Genomic DNA, 23208 nt, shown 5'->3' on the forward strand with positions numbered 1-23208 from the left:
CAAGGTCTACTCCGATTATGGCTATATCCACCAACGGCCAAGCGGTAAAGTCTCTGAACACTGGTAGTTCGGTTCGAGGGTCGAATCCCGCGAACGGGCTGGCTGCATGGGCGTTTTCGTGGTTTTCCCCATGTGTAACGAGTATACGAACCAGTTTCCCTTAGAAAGTCCTCCACGAAGGCATCCCTCCCCTTAGGCAGATAGCTCTCGTGTGCTTTGCCATAATTAAATACACCAACACCGATTATGGCTACAATTATAGCGATCTCTTATACACGAACATTAGTATCCCTAAAATTTTATACTCATTCGCATTTGCATTAAAATACCTATTCTGTGATTTTTAGTTCGTATTTTCTTGGTGAAATCTCTTCATTATATCTCCTAATAGTTCCCAGAGTTCACAAATATTTCAGAAAATCCTCGATCTAGGTAAATTATTTATAGGTCTTAACTTCGCAGAATTCTTTGTGATACTTGTATGTATACTATATATATTATCATTCTTTTTTTCAAATTTGCAGCTCAATGGGCAATTTTTGACCAACTAGGTCTCAAAAAATCTTTTTAATTTACTACTTGCTACTGATATTTATATATAAATTCGTATTGTATCCTGGTGATTTTCATATGCTTCCTCCTTCGAATTACATCATGGTAGTTCCCCATACTTCTTTATTGATAATGCCTCGTATATTATACAGTATATATTTCTTCTAAGGAATCTCTTTCCTCATCATCCTTGATTGCTTAGAGATCAGATTCTCGACTTCCAGTTTATGATTTATTGTTTTGAATGGTAGAAATGTGTGTGATCTTCATGTTCATTGCTAAATGATTTTTGGAAATTACGAGTTTGGTGTTGAAAGGACCGATAAGTAAATAATGTTTTCATGAATGATAAACTGCTAGTGCTTTAAATTATTGTACCGTCTAAATTTCAAGCATTTAAAAGTTATAAACATATCAATAATGAATACCATATGTATGGTACTATAATAATAATAATAATAATAATAACAAATGTCTCCATATTTTACTTTCAGGATTTTAGTTTGAATTTTGTAGTGTAAATATTTGTTCAGTACTTTTGAATTCTTTCTCAAAAAGCGTCTAGTAATTTTCATGGTACGCGATATTAATAACTTTTATGCCGTCTTCCTGTATGGATTGCAAGCAGAAAGAAAACTGCTTAGCTCTGATAGATTTTTTTTCAGCAGATAAGCCTCCAGGCCGTTATACTAGAGGTGTTAACTGATAATTCTAAATTTCTAGAAACATAATTGAAAAATGCAGTCAGCTCCCGATCAACCAAGCGCCGATTAATAGGGCCCTGTCTCTGGAAAATACAAAGAGGAAAGGAATGACGCTAGGAATAACTGGCATTTTTACACGAGCTTGAACCCAATGGCTTTATTCAAGTTATTTTGTTAATACTGTTCCTTAATTTATTACGTTCCTAATGACGTTCAAGGTGTGTTTTGAATATTGTTATAACATATTCCCCAGCTTGAATTTCTTGAAAATATAAATAATTTTTTAAAATATTTGAAATATATTTATTATAAAAGGGATTATTCCTGTGTTTTAAACATGCCGTTGGATTAACCATGATTTTGATTTCACCCTCGGTATTACAGCAGTAAACTTGGAGTCCTTCATAATTCATTAATGCAACATAGCTGCCAAATGTCACGGGTTTTTCATCACATCTCGCGGTAGATCATCGAATCGCCTAATTTTTATATTTTAGCCTTTGTTAATGGAAACGTCTAGACATTTCAATAAATAGTCTGTTGAATTACTGCAAACTATATAGTGCAATTTCCTTGACTTTCTTTTAAACTTTATTTGATCTGAATGGTCTTAATTTACAGCAGATGTTTTCGGAACATTTTATGACATTCAGTCAATGTTTGATCAGTTAATATTTGTTGCACATCAATAAGAGGTACATTACTAAGTTTATCTACAAAATAGTACGTATACATTAATTATGGGTTTTGTTTTCATTGTATTTAAAGGTACTTTGATAAATAAAAGCTTTTCTTTCCTTTTGAAAAGATTTTCAGTATAAAGGTGTAAGAGCATTACAAATTTAAATTATCCAAAGAAATAAAATTCGGGATATTTGTTTAAATTGTTGTACATTTTACATCAGAATCGCATTATTAATAGTTCAGTACATGAATCGTGCATTATAAAGTGAATTTAAGTCAATATGTAGTTCATCTGAAATAGCGTCGCCACGCAGCGCGAGAACTTCCTAGTTTTTCATACTTCAAAACTCGCAGCTATAATAAAGACGCATTTTTGTCATTAGCTTTTATTCTTCAAACTTGATAATAGCAATTTTAAAAGGAATTTAATGCTTGACTTTATAATTCCCAGTTAATATTTGTAGAATAAATCTTATAACTAATTTAAAACTAAATCTTCCTATTAGACCATTTTATACTATCCAATCGGTATGCTGGTCAGCAAAGATTGCTGCCATGCAGATGAGTCATTTTCGTATGTTGGATAAGACGTGATTGTTTCCAACTGTAGTGCTAATGCGGGACACTTATTGTTTCGTTCATGAATCTACACGTTACTTTATGCATTATTATGCTGTTTTATATTTTCATGATTGCATCATGTGTTCGGTACTGCATTAAGAACTGCAAATTACTGTATACAGTAATTTGAGTTTTCCGTTATCTAAATAATGCAATCTAATTAATTAAACTTCTTTTACTTTTTCAAGTTCCATTAATGATTTCTTGCTTTTCCACCCTCAGATTCATTATTTTAAGTCTGTCACACTGAAGCAGTTTCTTTCCTTTCGCATTAATTATTTCCACTTATACAATTTGTTGTATAAACGCGAACGATTGGTACAATGGGAAAAACGATTCTGGTCTGTCTAATTACCAATTCTTGATACCACTCCATACACTATGGCTTAATCGCTTGATTTTGAGTTTGAGTTTTCAGTTTGGTACGCTCATATTCATTGTCGTAAGAACTTTGAAATACAACTCCTATTAAAAGAACATGCAGTAGATGCGTCTCAATAGAGGTACTTTATGACCCTCCAGCTGTTGTCGTTTAATTGTTGGTAAGGCTCCTATCCAGTGGCGTAATGGAGTGTTCTCAATCAAAACTGCAATTAAGGTGGGGAACGTCAGGTCGTCGACATGGATGTCCAAAGTTTATGACCAATCAAATAGTTTAATTACCCTTGATCAGTCACGGTTTATCAGAATTCATGTACCAGACCTCATATTATGATAAAACTTTGAAAGCACATAGCTTTTTTTAAAAAAAAAATTCTTATTTTATGGTTCCACCTTCAATGAGTTTTTTGTTATCACTTTACGTGAAGATCATCTTTATGGGCTTATCCATACTTTTTACATGTTATAAACAAATGGTGTTTTTATTGCTGGTCACTTTCTCTGCAAAACAGCGCACTTAATACAAAATTGTTACTTTTAATGAAGTTGTTAACTTAATAATTTATGGATTAAAGATATATTTTTGTAACAACTTTCTCCTTGTATATCTCATATGTAAATGATTTTCTTTTAATAAAATAAAAGCCATATTACTAAAAAATTGTTTCGCACAGCTACCTCTCTCCCTTTTCCCAATTAACATGCTTTAGTTTCAAATGCGAAAAAAAAAATATTTATGATACTGTTTAATAATTTCACCATTGAACATTTTAAACTTTTTAATATGCACAGCTTTTCATTCCCTTTGTTTTAGAGTCAGGTCAATGTAATATTTCAAGTGATCTGGTATAGTTTTAGAAATTCACATTTTTCTAAATAATCTTTAAATTCATGCAAATTTTAACACGACTCACACTTAAATCAAAATTTATTTTTATTTTATTATTTTTGCTATTTTCTTTTCCTCGTAATTGATCTACCACATTCCCAATGATTGCAGTAACAACTAAATTAGCATTTTCTAAATTTAGTTCTTAAAAAAAATCCACTTTATTTATGAATTAAAATAACTGCATTTATACTCACATTGTTGTATTCATTTTGTAAATATAAACATAATTATCAGGCTATTTTTTCAAACAAATCCATATCTTAGTGTTTCATGACAGATGACCAGTGAATTAGCTACGCTGAAACCTGGTAATTTCTTCTACATTGAAAATCAGAAGTAATGAAATCATATCATATTTTAGTTTTCGTAAAAATTTTATTTCGTTTATTTTTATTTTTTTATTTTGTTTCATTCGTTTATTTAGTTTATTTAATTTATTTTTAATCAATTTGAATTTGAAAAGATCTCAGTTAACTTTAGAAATAGTGTGTATATGTAACATGAATAAAATCTACTAACTATTTTAATTTTCTTAAATTATAACAGGACTAAATTTTTCTATTTCATATTATTTCCTTAGAACTGTATTACGCATTTCTATTTCCAACCCACAGAACAGGGGTCCCCAACCCCTATGCCCGCCAGCGGCGCCACTGCTTCCGCCGACTGCTTACGTGTGCCCGCAGCTGGCCGACCATGATGCAAAAGTTATTTGTTTCCGCGATACAAAATTAGTCAACTTTTCAATAAAGTGTTATGTAAATATTTTCTATAATTAGTTAGTTATTACACAAAATTTAAATGTATGTGTTCTTAATTCTATGTTTTTAATTATTGTTTTAAAACCTCTGCAAATGAAGTCATTTATGCATTTATCAAATTTTAAAAAACACTATTGGCAAAGCTGAAATTGACTTGTTTCAAGATAAGCTGGAAAAACAATTTCAACAGTTTAATGTTATCAAGTCAATGGTCGCCTTTTTCTTGAGTAAATGTAACCGAAATAGCTGCATATGTTATATAGATTTTATTCAAGCAAGAACGGAAGAGCTGTAGCAAGGAATTTTGTATCTTCAAAATAACTTTTTCATAAAATCCAATGTATCAGATGAAAACTTCTAGAATATGGTTGACAAAAATAAATTTCCATTATTGAAAAAAAGTCACACAAGACAAAAATCTTTTTTTTTTTTTTTTTTTTTTTGTTCCACATACTTGCTTTTTTCAACCATTAATACCACAAAATTAAAATACAGATCTCGGCTTAAAGGTACATCTTGATGTTTGCTGATAAATAGGAATATCATCATACTGTCTTATGAAGCCAGTGAAACGCAATGCCAGATATCATATATTAACTTTAAAAGTTACATTTTTTAAAAAGGATTTTTATATTGAATTTGAACCAAAGAATTTGTTTCTGTATTATTTAGTAATTATTTATTTTACATAAGAATACATTCAATTTTTATACCTTAAAATTACATTTTTTACATAAATTTTTGCATATTATATGTATTATTAACTATGTCAACTTATAAATTTATCTTGAGAAAATAAGAGTGTTTGACAACGGAAGGAAGGTCATTTTGAAATCAAAAGATCCCTTTTCAATCAAGTCAGACTTCAATAAATGAAAGAAATAGCATGTGATCGTGAAAAATGTATCTTTGATCTTAACTTCGTTGCTACTCAGCATATGCTCTAACATAGAACGATTAACCACCAGTCATACAGCTGTGCTGCCGTTCTGAAAATCAATAAATGCCCGACGGAAGCCAAACGGTTGGGTGCAGTGTTTGCACTGGTTTTCTGGTTGTTGGTTTAATAAATTAAGGCAGAGCACACGCAGAACATTTGGGTTAATTGCAAGGATACTTTCATGGAGGATTTCTTACAGGAAGCCGGCTTGTATTCACATTGCGTACGGGGAAAACCATGAAAGCATTATAGGTTTAAAGAACATCATATAAAGATAGCGATACAACATTGAAACAGTGATTTAGAACCAGCTGTTTGCAAGCCATCTGCAGACAACAAACAAATCTAATTCTTTTTATAGCATTCAAAGTTCTTTTTTTCGGGGGGGGGGGTTATTAACTAGAATTATTGAACATCGCGTTGTTTATTTTAAGAAAACCATTAAGCGAGTCATTTATGTCATAAAAGTGCAGATAAGTCCCATATGTTTCCCTCCTCAATAAATAAATTTGATAAAAATTAGCACTATAATATTTAATAGAAATGAGCAAGTATCTTTGTTTACTTTATGGCTTTGCAGCTGCATATTTAACCATCAGAAATTTCAATCCTCTCTCTAATTATTACTTATCTAAGTAATTTATGGCCCACCAGAGGCCAAGTGGTTATGACATCTGAACATTGGGAGTTTAACCCACGTTCAAATCCCAGGGAACGGGCTGGCTGCATCGGCGTTTTCTTGGTTTCTCCTTGGTTTCTTGGTGTGAAGTGACATCGGAGGTAGTTTTCCTTGAAGCGTTTTCTCTGAAGGCCTTCCTCCCATTAGGAAGATGGCCATTATGTCTCCTATCGATTAAGCAAACAAACAAACAAAAAATAATAATAAATAAAAAAATAACTGATTCGTTTCTTTTATTTGTTCCCTCAGCATGCCAGAATCGTTAATAACTCAAAATCGGGTTGATTTGCAACAGAATATAATTATGAAACTGTAGCCCTTTCACTTAATTAGTGATACTAAATTCGATTTGATGTTTAAATTACTAAGTACTACCTTGTTACGTATATAATGAATGTAATAGGTTCTCTAATTTGCATTTTAAAATAAGATACGATAATATAAGTGCGGATGTTCACAATGATATTACTAATGTTGGGAAATGTAATGTTTTTATAGTATCAAATAGTCAGCTATAATTTTTAAAATACCTATATAAAACACGCGATTTTTCAAAACCATTTAGTGATTCAAGAGTTATCAGGGGCTGTTTGAGCTAACTGCTCAACTCCACTTCACTGAAATTTATTCTAGTTCCCATATTATATACCGATAGTTGCCAAACACATTATATTAATTGTTATGAGAAACTAGGTGTTTGCAAGTAATGTAGATTAACATCTGAAACATGTATTTGAAATAACCCGTAAAATAAAGAATTAAAATACTTAGTACAGATAAGACAAAGCCTTTCCAACTACTGAATACCCGACTTCCATGCAAACCACTTTATTTTAGAAGTTATCAGAAGCTTTCTAAACTTTATCGGGTTTTGAAAAGGAGTTTAAGACTTTTTGCTTCAGCATTTAGTTGACGTGATTGTGAAGCGAAATACTTAACATTATGTTGTCCAATCTTATTAGTTTTTGTATTAAAAATAAGTAGTATCGAAATTTTTTACTGTAAATAGGTCCCCCATGCGTACCTTGATTGTAAAGGTAAATAATCCTTATACGTACCTTGAGGTAACCTTGATTTTCAAAAATAGCCTTTAACCAACGAATTCACATGAAGCTTGTGATCATCTAATAAAGAGGTTTATAAACTTGAATAAGCCACGTAGAATTTAAAAATGCTATAGCTGTCCAACCCAATTTTGGGCGAACTTATGAGACATAACCCCGTGGTACACAATAAGCATTTGTGGCCGTTGAAATGATTCAGCGTACGTGTATGGAAACAGAACATCGTTCTGATATTTTCAAGACACCCGAAGGAACACAGATTGATATTTACCAATTAAATAATTTAAAAAAATTTATTCTTCATCTTTATTTTTCAAACAATTTTTAAGCTACCTCAAAAACGTTAAAAAATCAGATGCATAGTTTTCGATGAACAAATGTCATTTTAATAGCATTTTAGTTAAGAATTCACGAAATGATAGTTTTTGGTTTCAAATTTAAAGTAAAAAGGGACAGATTCTGTGTTAGAAATCATAATTTTAGAAATGTAATTGTGAATTTAAGGCAAAAGGAACTATGATTAGGTCAGGCGAACTAAATGATTTCTGAAAATCATCTATTCAAATGAGCTTTCGGAAATTAAAGCTATGCTGGGGGCTTTCTGTTCAATCACGGCTTGAAAAACTGTCTAATCCTCTGACCGCAAGTACAAAATTCATAAAAGCATACTATATACACAAACACTTACACACATTTTTGCGAAACTGAACGCAATTGAAATAAGTTTTCACGGACGCAATTAGATCATCTCCCCCTCCCCCCGTATATTAGGATAAAACGTAAAGTCATTATTCTCGGATTCCGCTTCCGGAGGGTTAAGATTATATTAGCTTTACAACTGAATTCCATTTGTTCTGTTCATTAATACATCACTTCGTATCTGACTGCGCCCCATCAATGGCCAAGCAGTTAAAGCCTGCTGAAAACTTGCAATTCGTCCCGTGTTTGAACTCAGGCCGACGGACTCACATGGTTGCTTTTCGTGTGTTCTCCATGTGTAACGTAAATGTGAGCCTCTTTTCCTAAGAAAAATCCTCAAGGAAGGCATCCTTCTCCATAGGCAAAGCCCACCAGCGGCCGAGCGGTAAAGTCGCTGAACATTGGTAGTTCGCCTGGCTTCTAATCCCGGCCGACCGGCCTGTTGCGCGGGAGTTTTGGTGCCTTTCTACATGCGTAACGTGGATACGAGCCAGTTTCCCTTAAAATAGCCTCTACGGAAGCATTCTTCTTCAAAGGCACATAGTCCTCCAGTTGTTCTGCTTTACTCAATTAAGCTAAACTAATATTTCCTTAGACAGTCTTCGTGTGCTGCTATACTTAAACCATTAACCGAACTTCTCTGGCCAGAAGTTTATTCATTCAATATATAATTATTTTATCTTCTTAGATTGTCTACTAACTGTCCACTCAAATATACTATTAGCATTTCGATACTATTCGGTTTCGAGGGCCGTAAAAAATCGCCAAACTTTTGTTGATGCCAGTGCTGCCAAAAATAATTGCGGCAACCCTAACGCAAGAAAGGAAGTGTAATAGTAAATAACTATCTAAGGTTGTTATTTTAATCTAGATGAAAGGTTAATTTAATATAATACTTTTTTATTATTTATAATTTATATGAAAAAGGCTAAACATGACTGAATGGAAGCGTAATAGTAAATAACTATTTCAGATCATTATTATAATTATATAATAATTGCAAAACATAACTGAATGGATGCCTGCATCGCTATTTCGCTACTGACTTACCGTTAAAGCATAATTTCAACTCGTTGGTTGTTCAAACGTAATTTTCTATAATGAATGATGCCTTTTCTTTGAAAATATTCTCAGTAAAGTGCAGAATCGCTCACTTATTTGTTTGCCGCTTTTTACAAGGGTAAAAACAATTGGATTTTTGTCAATTTTCTTTTACTTCTTAAGTGAAAATAGGTCGATGTGTACATAGATAAAGCCAAGGGTGTGCGCAGTGCCATTTTTGTGCAATTCTGGGATTTTTTTTAAAGTAAAAATAGGTCGATGTGCACATGGATACCGAGTATGTGCAATTCTTAAAAAATGCATCAAGCAGTGGGTGATTCTGCACTTTACCCAAAATTCTATTGCAGACTGTTCATCATGGGCAATTCCCAAATTGTTAAATCCATAGTATATTAAAAAAGGATTTAAAATCAAAAAAGGATTTAAAAATTAAACTAGTATTTCAATGGCGTCTTAAGAAATCTGGAATCAGCGCGTACGCTAGATTTGGCGCGCTGTTCAATGGGCACGTTTGATAGATTTGGCGCTTTTGCGCATACATTTTCGCAGCAATTTTTTTACGGTCCTCAAAATGGAATAGTACCACAATTTCTAACTGCGTATGTAATGAATAAACCTTATAGCTAGCTATAAATCTTACAAAAGCAAGTCACAGAGGACACTTACAAAAATAACAAAATAAGTAAAAAATTAAAAGAATGACTTTATGCTCTCAGATATGGTAGGAATAACGAAATATTGCGTAATTAAAAAATTTGTATTCTTACAAAATTTTAATTTTTAAAATTTTATTATTTAAAAAAAATTTTTACAGAAATATACTGAACTATTATTTTTTCGTTCATAAATGATCTTTTGACAGTATTAATTCAAAGGCAGAATAGCCTTAATGAGAGTTAATGTTGTATAAGAAACCAGAAGTATTTTAATTATTTAAAATGACGAAAATGTAATGCTTTTAAAGAGAAAAGAAAATTAAATATTTTAAAGTAAATCCTCTACGTTATTCAACATTTATGCGACATCGAGATTTATTTACAATTTTTAGTTTTAAGAGTCGTTTCTACGCAACCCTGATGAACTCAAATTCGACAAAAAGGCTTTGAAAATCTTAACGTATTTGAAATCATATGAATATAGCATTGCGTCACATAAAACTTTGCGTTAATATTTGTTCACTGAGAAAAATAATTTTCGCTCTCAAATTCTATTGTACATCGTCAGTTACAAAATCGCTCCCAGGGTAACATGTTCTTGCGTAACAGAGTTACTTCATTGTTAAAAGTAGTTGTCGCTGATGAAGTAGTTAGAATTAACTATTAGTTGAATCTGTGACAGAAATAAGTATAGAGGTAAAATCCTTGGTGTACTTGCTTTTTATTTTGTGGTAGCTGAAATTCTGGCCTGATCGACTATTTCTGTATCTTTCCTAATGCAGAATCTCTCAGAATGTTATATAGTTCTTCATAAAATTTTTTAAATTTTCTTTTTTTTTATAGTTGTTATTACCAGCTGTCAATTCGTATTAAGTTTTTCAAAGTGTATTTGCTGTTAATGGCTCCTTTATTGCGCATTTTCTATTCTTGACGTGAAGAACTAAAGTCTAGCACAAGCTATAATAATGATGCGTGCATTAGAGTATTAAATTATAAGTTTTCTATGTAACCTTCGCTACAATTAATCTATATAAATCCTTGCTTCTGTTGTTTAAAGGTCTTTTAAAATATTTTCAGTCGCATAAGTAGTTCCCAATATTGTGTGATACTCGCATATTAAGTTGTTACTTAATATGCGAGTAAGTTGACAGAGGGACATTTCAGTGTATCAGTAAACTTACTTCTATGTTAAATCATATGATGTCAGCAAAACTTGCTTTTGTACAAACAACTGAATGTTTCCGAATGTTGTGCTACATTACCTCTGTAAAGAATGATTTCGCTAAATTGTTCTGAAGGTTGGAAACTGATTATTTTCAATGTTAAGGACTTTCATTGGCCTTGTAATACTGGCGTGATGTTTTCGTAATGAGATTATTAGCCTTGATTATTTGTTACGACACTCTGTGGAATGGGGTGGGGAGGGAAGGGGAGGAACGCCTTTTCGAACAATAGCATTCTCATGTTTTAAGTAAACATTTAGAGCTTTTGAGTCTTACTTCGCATTTCTGGTAACAATTATCCAAATATTAGAACAGTGTATTCAGACTTATTCTGAAATTCTTGGGCTTAATATAAATTAATATTTAAACTATTGTTCTTCATAACGAAGTGAATAATCCTAAACTTTTTTTTCTGTTGAAACATACTTGTATATATATATATATATGCGATATGTGATTTTTTTATATTATTCTAAGACTTCGAGCTTTATCTCTATATGACCTAATATTCTCATAGGGAAGTTAAAAGTACATAATGTAGCCAAGAATCTAACATTTTAATAAAATGAGGGTTGTGTATCTATTAATTGGTATTTCAAAAAGATCGTATCACTAAACCGCATTTCTCTTACTGGTAATAATTATTATCTGTAAGAACAGGTATTTTTAACTCTTTGTGTCTGAGAAGTAGAACAACCCTCAAACACAATGGTAAAATTTATGCCAAAATACTAGCAATTATTAACAGTTATTTTGTGATTAAAATTACTGCAATGAAATAATATTTCAATTGGCTGGAATCAACTATAAGTATTAAAACTAGCTGTTAACATCTTGTTAAAAATTTTAATTTTTTTAATATTCATGAACACTAAACACAGTAAAACAATTATTATAATTGGAAGTATGTGTGAAGCTACTATGACAGCAAATAAAATTTGAAGGCCTGAATAAGTCTGTAAAAGAAAATTTTTTTATCAAATTTTCGACAAAAATAGAATAGTTATTTAAAAATGTCATTTAATTGCATAGTGCTCAGTTGAAAAACATCCTTGAAATAAGTTTTGCAAACAGCATGGGTAGAGGAAACTAACATAGACTTTCGAAAGCATTTGATTGCTTTTCACTGCCATATTGATTCTTGTACTTCTTCGAATCTAAGGCGCATCTTTCTTTTGGTATAAGGGTCGTTAAAAACAATGTATGCTGTAGAATCCATGGTGCATAAGAAACTCTGAATTTTCCGTATTACTAAATTATTTTGAAAATTAAATTTTTCAAATTACTTATTTTTAGATTCATCATAATTATTAATAAATCAAATCAATCATCAAAAATATTTGCTAAATATACTTTAATGTTTGATTTTATTCATCTTATTTTCTTAAATTAAAGATTTTTTTTTCCTTGTGTGTGTGTGTGTGTGTGTGTGTGTGTGTGTGTGTGTGTGTGTGTGTGTGTGTGTGTGTGTGTGTGTGTGTGTAGGTGAGACTGAAACTCAGATGTGCGCTTTAGAACCGAAAACATACAGTATTAACGGTATTATTGTCGCATTTGCTGAATGGCATGATTTAATAAAAGGTTCAAAAAGTTCTTTTCTTTCGTTCTATGTGCGTTGTATACGTCACCTTTCTTTTTTATTCAATCTTCAGAGATTTACTTCCTGTTACCTCTACTGCTAAATACTCTTACCATTACTCTATTATCTATCTACATTTGAAAAATAAGGTTGATCCTTTTTGACAATTTTAAAGTTTTAATGTTTCTTATTCACTAATTCACACGTTTTTATGTACTTAATGCTGTGCAGTCTGCTAATTTTCCAAATTTTAGTTTTATGCGAAGTTAGGAGAAATACACCCCTCGGGTATCCAAATATTAACTAATGAGATCCAGGAGTTTTACTTGTATTATATTGCTATTGCAATTTCTCTTATTTATTTCGTTTTTCTATTTTATGTTTCTTAACGCAATGTAAATATATGGAATGATGAAAGTATTTCCGTTCGATAACGTTGCAATCACGCAAATGACATCTGTATGAATACTAAAGGTACGATCGAGGTAGGCGGTTATTATAATTATTCCAGAGGGTCTGCCCATAGAAATTAACTCTTCATCGTAACCAGGACACAAAAATAAACCTGTTTTCACTTGTCAAACTTTTGGAACTATAGATATTCTCGAAATGGTTCAAGACCAGAATTTGGTGAAATTTTTCAAGATTATTATTCTCTTTAGGAAACACAGCAAGAAAACTAAGCCCCCACTTTGCAAAGTAAAGCCTGGATTTACAGCAGTTGAGAATTTTGAAGTATTTGAGGGGAAAACTATGAACATTTTAAAATTTCCCATTTCTTTCTGATTGATGTTGAATACATAGTTCGACACTTATTAAAAATGAAATCACACCACCACGAAAGACTGCACTTAGTCGCATGAAGATCGCAGAACAAGTACAGATATCAGAGATATGCAAAATTTCAAAAGTTTTACGAAAGATATGCAACACATAAATCTGTTTATTCATTATCTAGCATGGCTCCTCTGGACAACGATACGTTGAGACATATTGTTAGCGAGGCTATTAATGGTTTAAGCCGCATCCAACCTTTGGGTCCTCCAAGGTAGTAGAGGCAGTTTCCCGTACACCTCACATCCAATGAAATCCTATACGTGTTCAATGAAGACGAGCTCTGACATGGCTGATAGCCAGGGAATGATTCCGTGCAGATTGGTAAAAATGCAATCCTAGATGTACCTTATAATACTGTCTTACTACAACACAATACCAGGTAATTTCTTTATTATTAGGAAGATCATATGATCTACAATTCGCGTTGCCTACTGGTTAACCCTCAGATGACCAGAGATATGTCCAAGGAATATCCAGTGAAAGAATACGATACTAGGTGTGGAGCCGATGTGAAGGTCGGTGAAAATAGCTAGCGCGAGGATACCTGTACTTTGACACCAATCTACGAAGGTTCATTTGCCACAGACAAAAGCGGAAATCATCTATGAACGAAACAGAATGATTTCAATGTCTCAGTTGCGATGACTCGAACACTATACTATGCATTCCTCTGTCGACATGTTTGTGTCATATTAGTCCCTGCTTGTCGTTAGTGGAACCTACTTCATGCAACTTGTGCTTCAGAAGCTGTAGTTGGATATTTTCGTCTGATGTCTCCATATTTCACGTGCCATAGCGAAAGGGTTGCGACGTCTTGTTTTAAGGATTTACTGGCCTGTGCGGTCTGGAGTGCAGTGTTACGTTTCATTCCCCACTCTCTGAATCTTGATGTTGTTCTTTATGCCCACGGTGCTACGCATAGCTGGGCGTTACTTACTTAGTGCCCCACATGCCGCCACTGTTCGTCTTGAAAACTGAAAGTGTTGTTGTTTCTCATCCCCCGTGACCAGCAGAGCTAGATCAGGTCCCTGAACCCATTCACCCTGAAAGAGTCCAGTACAAAAAGGGGGTCTTGAACCAGATCCTGTCTGGTAAGCCCTAGACAAGATAAGATGTGATCAGGAGAGGCCTGTGCGGTAGAACACTTAGTGTATATTTCAAAGTGTTTATTACCCCGACAAAAGTCATTGATAACAGATGGCCACTAAGGAATCAAGTAAATGCAGTTTGATCTCGTCTATTGCTGCTCTGTACCAAGGAGCCACCAGGGCACTTACTCTGATACCATGGGTGCACTGGTGACCAACCAAACGGTCTTATTCTTTACCATACATTTAGAAAATAGTTCCATATAAATAAGAGGAACGGCAGGCGTTGTGGTCTCGCTAGCACCAGCTCTAGCCAAGCTGTCTGCAATTTCCTTTCCAGCAACGTCGACATGGGACGGAATCCACTGAAAGTGGATCCGATGAGAAAGGGAAAATTGTTTTAGTTTCCTGAGGATGATTGCACTTGTACTATCCCTCACATTATGCCAATCAGCCAAGTGCTGGAGGGCACTTCTACTATCCGAAAAGATCCAGATATATTTTAACTGAGGCAGCCACATGATGGAGTCCAGACCCTCCAGAACTGCAATAAGCTCGCTTCGAAATACCGAGCAGAAGTCTGTATTTCTTCTTTGATTTTTTTTTCTTGATCCCGAAATCTAATATAAATGCCACTGACAGAACTGTCATTAACAACTTTACTGCCGTCCATATACACGTGGACAGCGTCTATAGGGACATTATTAATTATTTCAAGAGCTACCTCTTTCAAGTAGCACGGCAATACTATCTGTTTGCTAACTTGGACAGAAAGATTAACATGAAAGTAAACCCCATCAAGACCTTCAGAGGGGTAAATAATCTGAGAAAAGCTGTGATGTTCAATAGAACTGGCGATAAGGTGGTCAGAAACAGCCTGTCCAAAGGGACTACCACGTTTGAGCCTCTGGTTATTGCTCCATGACCCTAGAAATTTCGAGGTACGATTCTGTAGGCCAAGACTAGAAAGCTTATTGTAGTACTTCACTAAACGTGCATTTCTTCTAAGACTCAAAGGCTGCAAATTGATAGTATAAGTAAGTTGTATAGCTTTATTATTCAGTGTCGTTCGCTGGCAGTTAACTCATGCCGCTCGACTTCGTAAAAGTGTACAATAAAGTTGTCTTAGGCTAATTCAAAAGTTTAGTTGGCGCTGATGTATTTCTTATATCACTTGAGCTCTGAGCAGGCTGCAACGGATGTCACAGCGATTCGTTTCATTTCCAACGTTAATTCGTATTGACATACATCTATTCGTCCTAATTTTCATACAACCCTTAGTGCTGATTCGATTCTGTTACACGTTTTCATGAAATCTGCTTGGAAATCGAGAAACAGAGTCGCCTTTTAGTTTTCCTTTACTTATTCTGATCTCCTTTCGTATAATAAACAGCTGGATTTCATTATCGTGTTGCTCCTATAGGGCACACTTTCGTATGAGAATTTACTGCTGCGGCTCCATTTAACAGTATAGTTAGCTAGGTAAGAAGACAGTTGATAAGTAGTTATTGCATTTAGAATTGCGGCAAGTTAACTATCTAGACAGAGAGGTTTAGTCTCCTTTTTAACCGATGTCCCACAAATGTTCTACAAAGTATACATATAATGTTATATGAAGATCTGCACTGAAGGGTTATCATCTACATGGAGACAGAATGCCATTGCAATAAACTTTTTACCCGAGAAGTTGGTCAATATTTAACTTAGACGTGCGTTAAGCCACGAAATTCTGTACAGCAGGCTAGTTCCAGTAGGATTCAAGCCTTAAGTGAACTGTTTTACCACAGCTTATTGTACCTCTAGATTTTTACGGAAGATAAATTCCGAAAGTAATGACTTTGAAAGTCTTTTACGAAGGCAGCCTTTCCCTTAGGCCGATAAACTCTAGCATGCTTTGCCATGAGCAAATAAACCAAACGAAACCAAACCGAACGTGCTGGTGAAGCTGGTCATTAAACAACAGCACAACTATTAAATGTCCGTGTCCTTGAAATTTCATACGGTGCCTAAGGATAATTGATGAAAGAGGCTCACGCTAGTTTAAACTTTAAAAATTTGCAAAATTTAGTTTTATTTTGATATTGATCTAAAAGTAAAAGGCTCAGAAGCCAATCCATTGCCAAAGTGTATATTTCCTTTGTTAATGGTGACCGAATATATTTGGGACCGTTACGTATCCCTAATTTTGTGGCAATAGATTCAAAGAAACTTTCTTGATTTCCTGCAAAGCCTGATTTTGTAAATAATAAATAATTTGCAGGTAGCTATAAAACATTTTGTCTTTTACTTACCCTTGAAGTGATTATGTTCAAATAAGAATTAAAAGGGAGCTTAATGTTTAAATTCTTATATTTTTGGGTGATTGTTTGTCGTGTTGTATCTAAATTATTTCACTGATGCCTTCGTTTTCTTCTTTAGGTGTTATTACGATATTTGTTCTACTGTTGGGTTCCACTGTGTCAGAAGAAGTTCTCACAACCGCCATATACGACGAAAACGCAACCCTTTCCGGGTCAGAAATTAGTGAAGGGCCCACTTTTAGCGTCAGTGAGCTGCCCTTTGTTAACAGTCTCTTGAATCCTTGTTCTTCAGAAGCCACGACAAACGGCTATATCGCAGCCGAAGGACATAGGGCGAGTTTCGCCATTGAATTTTTTAAATTCATGAATACTTGCGCAGCAACATACAAACAGAATGCCCAACAAGTGCTTGATCGTGTAAGTACCAATAAATGCTTTCCAGATTTGTGTTTCAAATGCATACCTGAGCAGTAATGAATGAAAAAATTAAGTTGTGTTAAATAATGCTGTACCATTACCCATAAGTAATCTACCGACTAAAAATCTTGATTTGTTTAGAATTCCTCTCTTAAGTTATGTATAAGCATGATATATTGAAATTACTTAAGACTATTTAATACCGTTGAAACTTTAAAGATACTTTAACTTCCGCTTTCTAGCCAACTAAAAGTGCTGAGATAAAGGTTTCAATTTTTATAAGTACTAACAGAAACTTTATTGAATTTATTGGTTATGTGTAGAGCGGAGGAAATAAGCTACATTACATGCATAATTTAAGAAACATTTATTTCAAAAGTTTCAGAACAAAACCTGTAATAAACTTCTAAAAGCGAGACAAATAAAAAAATCGTCTATACTTCTAAAATGCGAATAATGGAGTATTCAGATTGTCTTAAGGCAAAATAATCTCCCATGTGAAATTTTAGCGGATTTCTAAATTTGTTACGTTTAGGATATCATTTTTGAGAGTTCTGTGTTGCATAAAGTCAACATAACTTATGATAACTATAATAGAACACTAATTCTTAAATTATTGTTTCAAAATATTATAAATATTAGCTTTTCCCACCATAATATTGTTTGGATCTTTTCCATTATAGAACAGAGCCAAACAATTTTCTATATGTGGGCCAAGTTGATTAATTTCGACTCTAACTTATTTCAACTGCTGCAAAATTTTTCAGAGCATAAATAAAAATTTATAGTTTGATACTTCAGTAAATAATGAAAGAAACAGCATGGCAAAAGGAAAACGTTTCACTGATAGTACTTATTTTAGAAGTAAGAACATCCTTATAAGTGATAAGAATAACATATTTTATTTAACTCTAGCCAATAGGTAGTGTTGGCGCATATGACTTTTTGTAAAAATTATTTGTTGCATCTTGTCTTCTAATAGAAAAAATAAAACTACATTATAATCTTCAAAAAGAAAAGAAAATCGAAGTGTGTAAGTTATTAAATCGGCTTATGTCTCAAATATGCGTTCTAATCGATAAACGTCCTATTAATTAAAAAAATCCTATGATATACTTTTCTTATAATTTACGTGGTTTTGTCCTTGTGTTGGCTGCAAAAGTTTTAATTTTAAGACTATATTCCTCGAATTAACAAAGCATTAGCACGCTTGACCTCATTTAATTAACCAAACAATCATCCTGACAAGTTGTTTATTATTTGCTTAATAACACAAGGATCGTCTATATACGACAAGGGGTGCTTTCATCGAAGACTTTCAAAGGAAAACTGGCTCGTATTCATATTACCTAAAAGAAATCACTTTAACGCCCATGCTTTCAGCTGGTCTACCAGGATTTGAATTACTCTTCGCAGGGAGATTCCAAAAGGGTGTCCCATTAGAATCGTGCCCGCACCCTTATTCAATTTGGCCTCTTCCGAAAGGATAGGAACCTTCATAAGATTCCAAGTTCCGCTAGTCGCCGCGATTAATATACTAAATGCATGCTGTTTTTCGGCTGTCTTGATGTGTTTGCCTCAGTGGGCACTGGAAGTAGAGTGATTGCTTGGTCAATGAGTCCAGGAAGACAGGATGGATGGAGGTCCTTCATAAGACATGCGGGGGCCTTCATATAAAGATGTACGCTCAAAGATCAGTCTGTAACTTGAAAAAAAAGCAACCCTCATAAGGCTGCGGGCATTTTTATACCTCCGCACTCTTATTACAAGTTCGATTTCCGTTTACAAACGTAAATCATATTGAAACGGAAATTTGACTTGTGACCCATGTGTAACTTGTAAGCGAACCAGTTTTCCTGAGAAAGTTTTCAACGAAGACAGCCCTAGTATGCTTTGCCAGAATCAACCAAATCAAAACCATTTAACCATAATAGGCAAGCCACCCGAAAGGTAAAGAAGAAAGCAGAAAACTCTTCCGCATTTAACACTTCGATACTTGCATATTGGCTGATAACATAGGCAGTAGGGGTTACAATAAATCTTTCATCCATTGCGCATGATTCTGAAATAGTCGTTTTTTTCTGTTGAATAAAGTTAGATTATAAAACAGTTATTCTTAAATGAATTGAAAAATTGATTATAATAATAATGGTCATTATTATCAATTAAAGATATTTTACAGCTGAAAACGTTTTTCGCTGCGTCAAATTGCAGTTAATGAAAGAATTCCGATGAATACTTCAAAAAACCTTTAAAAAAAACAAAAACATCATCAAAGTAGCAATACTCAGCTGAAAATCAGTCTGCACAGCTGCAGGAAATGCAAGGGATTTGGATGTTTCATATATAAAACTGTTCTTTGACGCTTAAATTTGCTTTGGGATATATTTAAAAGAAATAGGACTATGCAACGTTTCGGAGCGCTACTTTAAAAATTACAAAGTTTGGTTCAATATTAAACTTTCTAAGATAACTGGAACTGAGGGTGCTTGTGTATCATGCAAAGGAACGTATATCTTTAAAATCAGCGCTGAGGAGTAATTAATTTTTCACCTCACCCTCAGACTGAAAAAGAGGATTTATGAAACTGTAATCCGACCCATTCTCACGTATGCTTCCCCAGCCTGGGCAAACTACAAAGCAAACGAAATTAGCAAACTCCAAGTGCTTCAAAATAAGGTGCTAGGAATCGTCACAAAAGCTCCTTACTATGTTCGGAATAGGACTCTCCACTCCGACTTGAAAATAGATACTATTCAGGACTACCTCAGCAGAATAAACAACAACTTTTTTAATAATATTATCAATGTGAATCCCGCTAATTTCACGGACATTCTTATCTACGAAATCCTGGCTGAAGACAAAAACCTCCGCCCATTTGCCACCCATCTCTTGAGTTCAGAATTCTAAGTTCCAGTTTTCTGGTTTTCAAGCAGCATCGATCGGGGTCAGTTTCTGGGAGGGTGACCTCCCACGTGACTGGCTCCGACGAATGAAAAGTTAGTATTCGGGCTATCTTACACAGGTCATCCGAAGTTCCTTTCTCCGGCCCCTGCTTGGCGGATTCCATCCAAGATATAGCAGTACAGGAGCAAAGTGCTTCTTTTTCTCTCTCCAGCACACTTCTACCTCCACGAGAGAAAATTTCTTTCAGGTTTCTACTCTGTCAGGCCCCACATGGGATCACATCAGGAACTGGCAAGAGCAGGACTTTAATTTCCTGCTGAAAGCCAGTATAACCGCAAAGTTCCAAATTAATTTTTCTTTCATTCTGTTCCTCATTTTCAGCTTGTTAAATTAGGTTGTCTGAATTAGACACCTGTAGGTTGTTTCAGCTGCAGGTCAGGTTAGCTGGTTGGTTAGGCAAAGGCTATCTGCCTAATATGATGCCTTCGTGGAAGATTTTCTAAAGGAAACTGGGTCTTTATACAGGACATTTACAGCTGGTATATCGAATAAAATGCTATTTTTTAAGCAAGTTTGATCCTTTGTTTATTGCACAACGAGCTCAATTTTTTATTAATTATTTCTTCAGTATTCTGCATTGGCATGAATTAATAAAAGCTTTAATTGTCTAAGAAAGAGTAAAACAGCATTTTTTACAACTGTTAAATTTCAAAGGACTTATTTCACTCATTAACTTTTTATATTAAACTATTGTCTGTTTGATTCATTGTTTTCAGAACTATAAATGACTGAAAAATGAATTGTTTCATTCAAATCAAATTTATCACATTACCTCACTGGGTGACGTTTTGAGCAAATTACTGCCTCAAACTTGTAAAGTATTAATTTTCTAAGGTAAATGGGATTGTTGGCCAGAATCTACGAAATCACCGGTTATTCTGAATATACGCGTGGAACTTTTTTATTGCTCCAGCAGAAACTGGGATTTCAGCGGCAATCAGTTTCACAGAAGAAAATGTAATTCTTTTAACGTTTTTATGAATATTGTATTGCCGGTTACAAGGTGAAACTCTTCGAGGGATAATATTTTTATCTGGTACGATTTGACTTGAGTCACCATATATATGGCGGGTTAGGAAGTGGGATTTGCCTTGCGCATTGAAATTAAATCGTAAGCAAGAGAAGTTGTAATATTTGTTTATAATCTCCCAAAATTTCCCTACATTCCTTATAATAACAATGAACTGCTCTTGGCGCAAGTTTCATGAAGCGGTAAGAGGGGGAAGCGATTTGCTTGCCAAAGCAGTAAATATTTTTATATTGTTAGAACTTTAAATAGTTTGTAAGAGAGAATTAAGAAGTTTGTTTCTAGTCTTTAAAAGACTGGTTAGATCTCAAGTTATGCACTAGGTGTTGAAATATAATCTTTCAGGTGCAACTTTTTCGGGAGAGCGGCTTACAAAGCGGTTGTTCTCGTTGCTGACGCACCACTGGTGATGCTTTGCTGAATAGATGGGGGAGGGGGAGTGATAGTGGGTCAAGTTCAACGACTGTCTGCAACTGCTTTTTTCCTTGCCGTAAAGCATGAAGTGAAAGTTCTTTCTTTCCCCCTTTTCTGCCCTTGGCACGCGAAATAATTGAACCGTTTTTTGCATTTATTCTTTTACTTTATCTTTCACGTAATAATAGTCTTAAGGATTCTTAACCCTGGACCATTCGAAGCGGATGTGCTGTAGCACAACGCACCCGACTTTTCTTTGCAAAGACACGATTTGGAGAATTTCTGTTTCATAGCATTCTGTTCTTTACTCCTTGGGAACGTTAAATTTCTGCCCGCCTCCCACCTTTAGCGTGTAATATTCTACAAAAGCATTCGTGGTAGTATTTTTACAACTGTGAAGAATGAGACCGGTGGTTAACCTCAAATGGTGAGTTGCTAATTCTAAGAACTATTGTAAAATTGGGAGATTGCCCTGAGACTCATTGCGAGAAGGAATATCACATTCTTACTAGAAGAAAGTTCTCAATTGCTTAATTTTTCCGTTTCGTTTATGCATATTGCACAATATCTGGTATTAAGTGTCACGTTTTCAATTCCACACATATCATTCTAAAGTATGGTATTTAATCCTAATAGATATTAATTTTTAGTTTGTTTGATGAAAATTTTGATAGTTACTGTTACATTTGGGTTGCAAATAATCCCACCCCTCCCATTTTTCTCGAGTTCACAACTATCGAACTATGCTAACTAAGTTGGTGGAAATCTTCTCCTCCAAATGTTAGGCTAGTGGTCCGAGCGGTATTTTGAGTCATACCTCTGTGTATTAATTATCGTTAGTTTTCCTGCTCAATTCATCAAATAGCGACTGCTACGTAAACATTCGACGCGTTTGCTTCTTGTGCTTTGTAAAAAGGTTTCGTCGATTACTACTATTTTGTTAGGCGCATCGATTTTACCACAAGCTGTATTTATAACACTATGAGTACAAATTTCTCACAGGTAAGTGTTCCAATCTAAAACTGTTTTGTTGGTGATTTCCATTTTCAGCTGTTTTTTTCCTTGTTCAACAGATGTTGATTCTCTCTCGATCAGCAGTAAATGAACTCCAGTGCAGTCACAAACGTGATTCTACCGACTTCGAACTGCATTCCTTTTCGAATGGATGTTCTCTTGTCATAGGTTTTTCACGTTGCATCGCTATTGATTATCCGTGGTTATATCAAACGAAAGCGCGCAGATGTTATGAGTGGGTTTCTTGTCCATAAATGGCGTCAAATCCCGTTGCTTGGCGACAGTTTCACTGACCACAGAGTAATACCAAAGTACTAATTATAATTTCACAAAGACCAGGTGGAAATTTTAATTGGAAGAGAAATATTCTAATATTCGGTGAGATTTTTTTCACTGTAAAAACATATGAGGCAATTTTTAATAGAAGGATATTCCCCCAGTGTTGCCTCTTGGCTACTGTGTTGCATTTCTTTCCCTTTCGATATCGGCCAGGACGATGTGGTGGTTAGCGTGGGCTGTGACGGATTCCCGCGCGGTTAGATCCGGTTGAAATTCCGTGTAAGGCATGGACTTTTGCGACTAGAGTGTCTGTATGGTATGGCGGCACTTAAAATCTCTCAAACGAATATTTCGAGAAGCTACGTTGG

The 23208-nt window shown here is 34.3% G+C and overlaps 1 protein-coding gene across 5 annotated transcripts in view; it reads left to right on the top strand.

Moving 5' to 3' along the window:
- The window catches only part of LOC118192214 (uncharacterized), a 64586-nt gene that overhangs the window by 33921 nt on the left and 7457 nt on the right, over positions 1-23208 (top strand). For all 5 annotated transcript variants that reach the window (XM_035363127.2, XM_085809491.1, XM_085809489.1 and 2 more), the window contains one exon: positions 16841-17139. In XM_035363127.2, the coding sequence (XP_035219018.1) occupies positions 16841-17139 (299 nt within the window). The remainder of the gene's footprint in view (positions 1-16840; positions 17140-23208) is intronic.

This window comes from Stegodyphus dumicola, chromosome X2 (assembly GCF_044657685.1).
Source record: "Stegodyphus dumicola isolate Sdum_Otavi_A_Nest chromosome X2, ASM4465768v1".
Lineage (NCBI taxonomy): Eukaryota > Metazoa > Arthropoda > Arachnida > Araneae > Eresidae > Stegodyphus > Stegodyphus dumicola.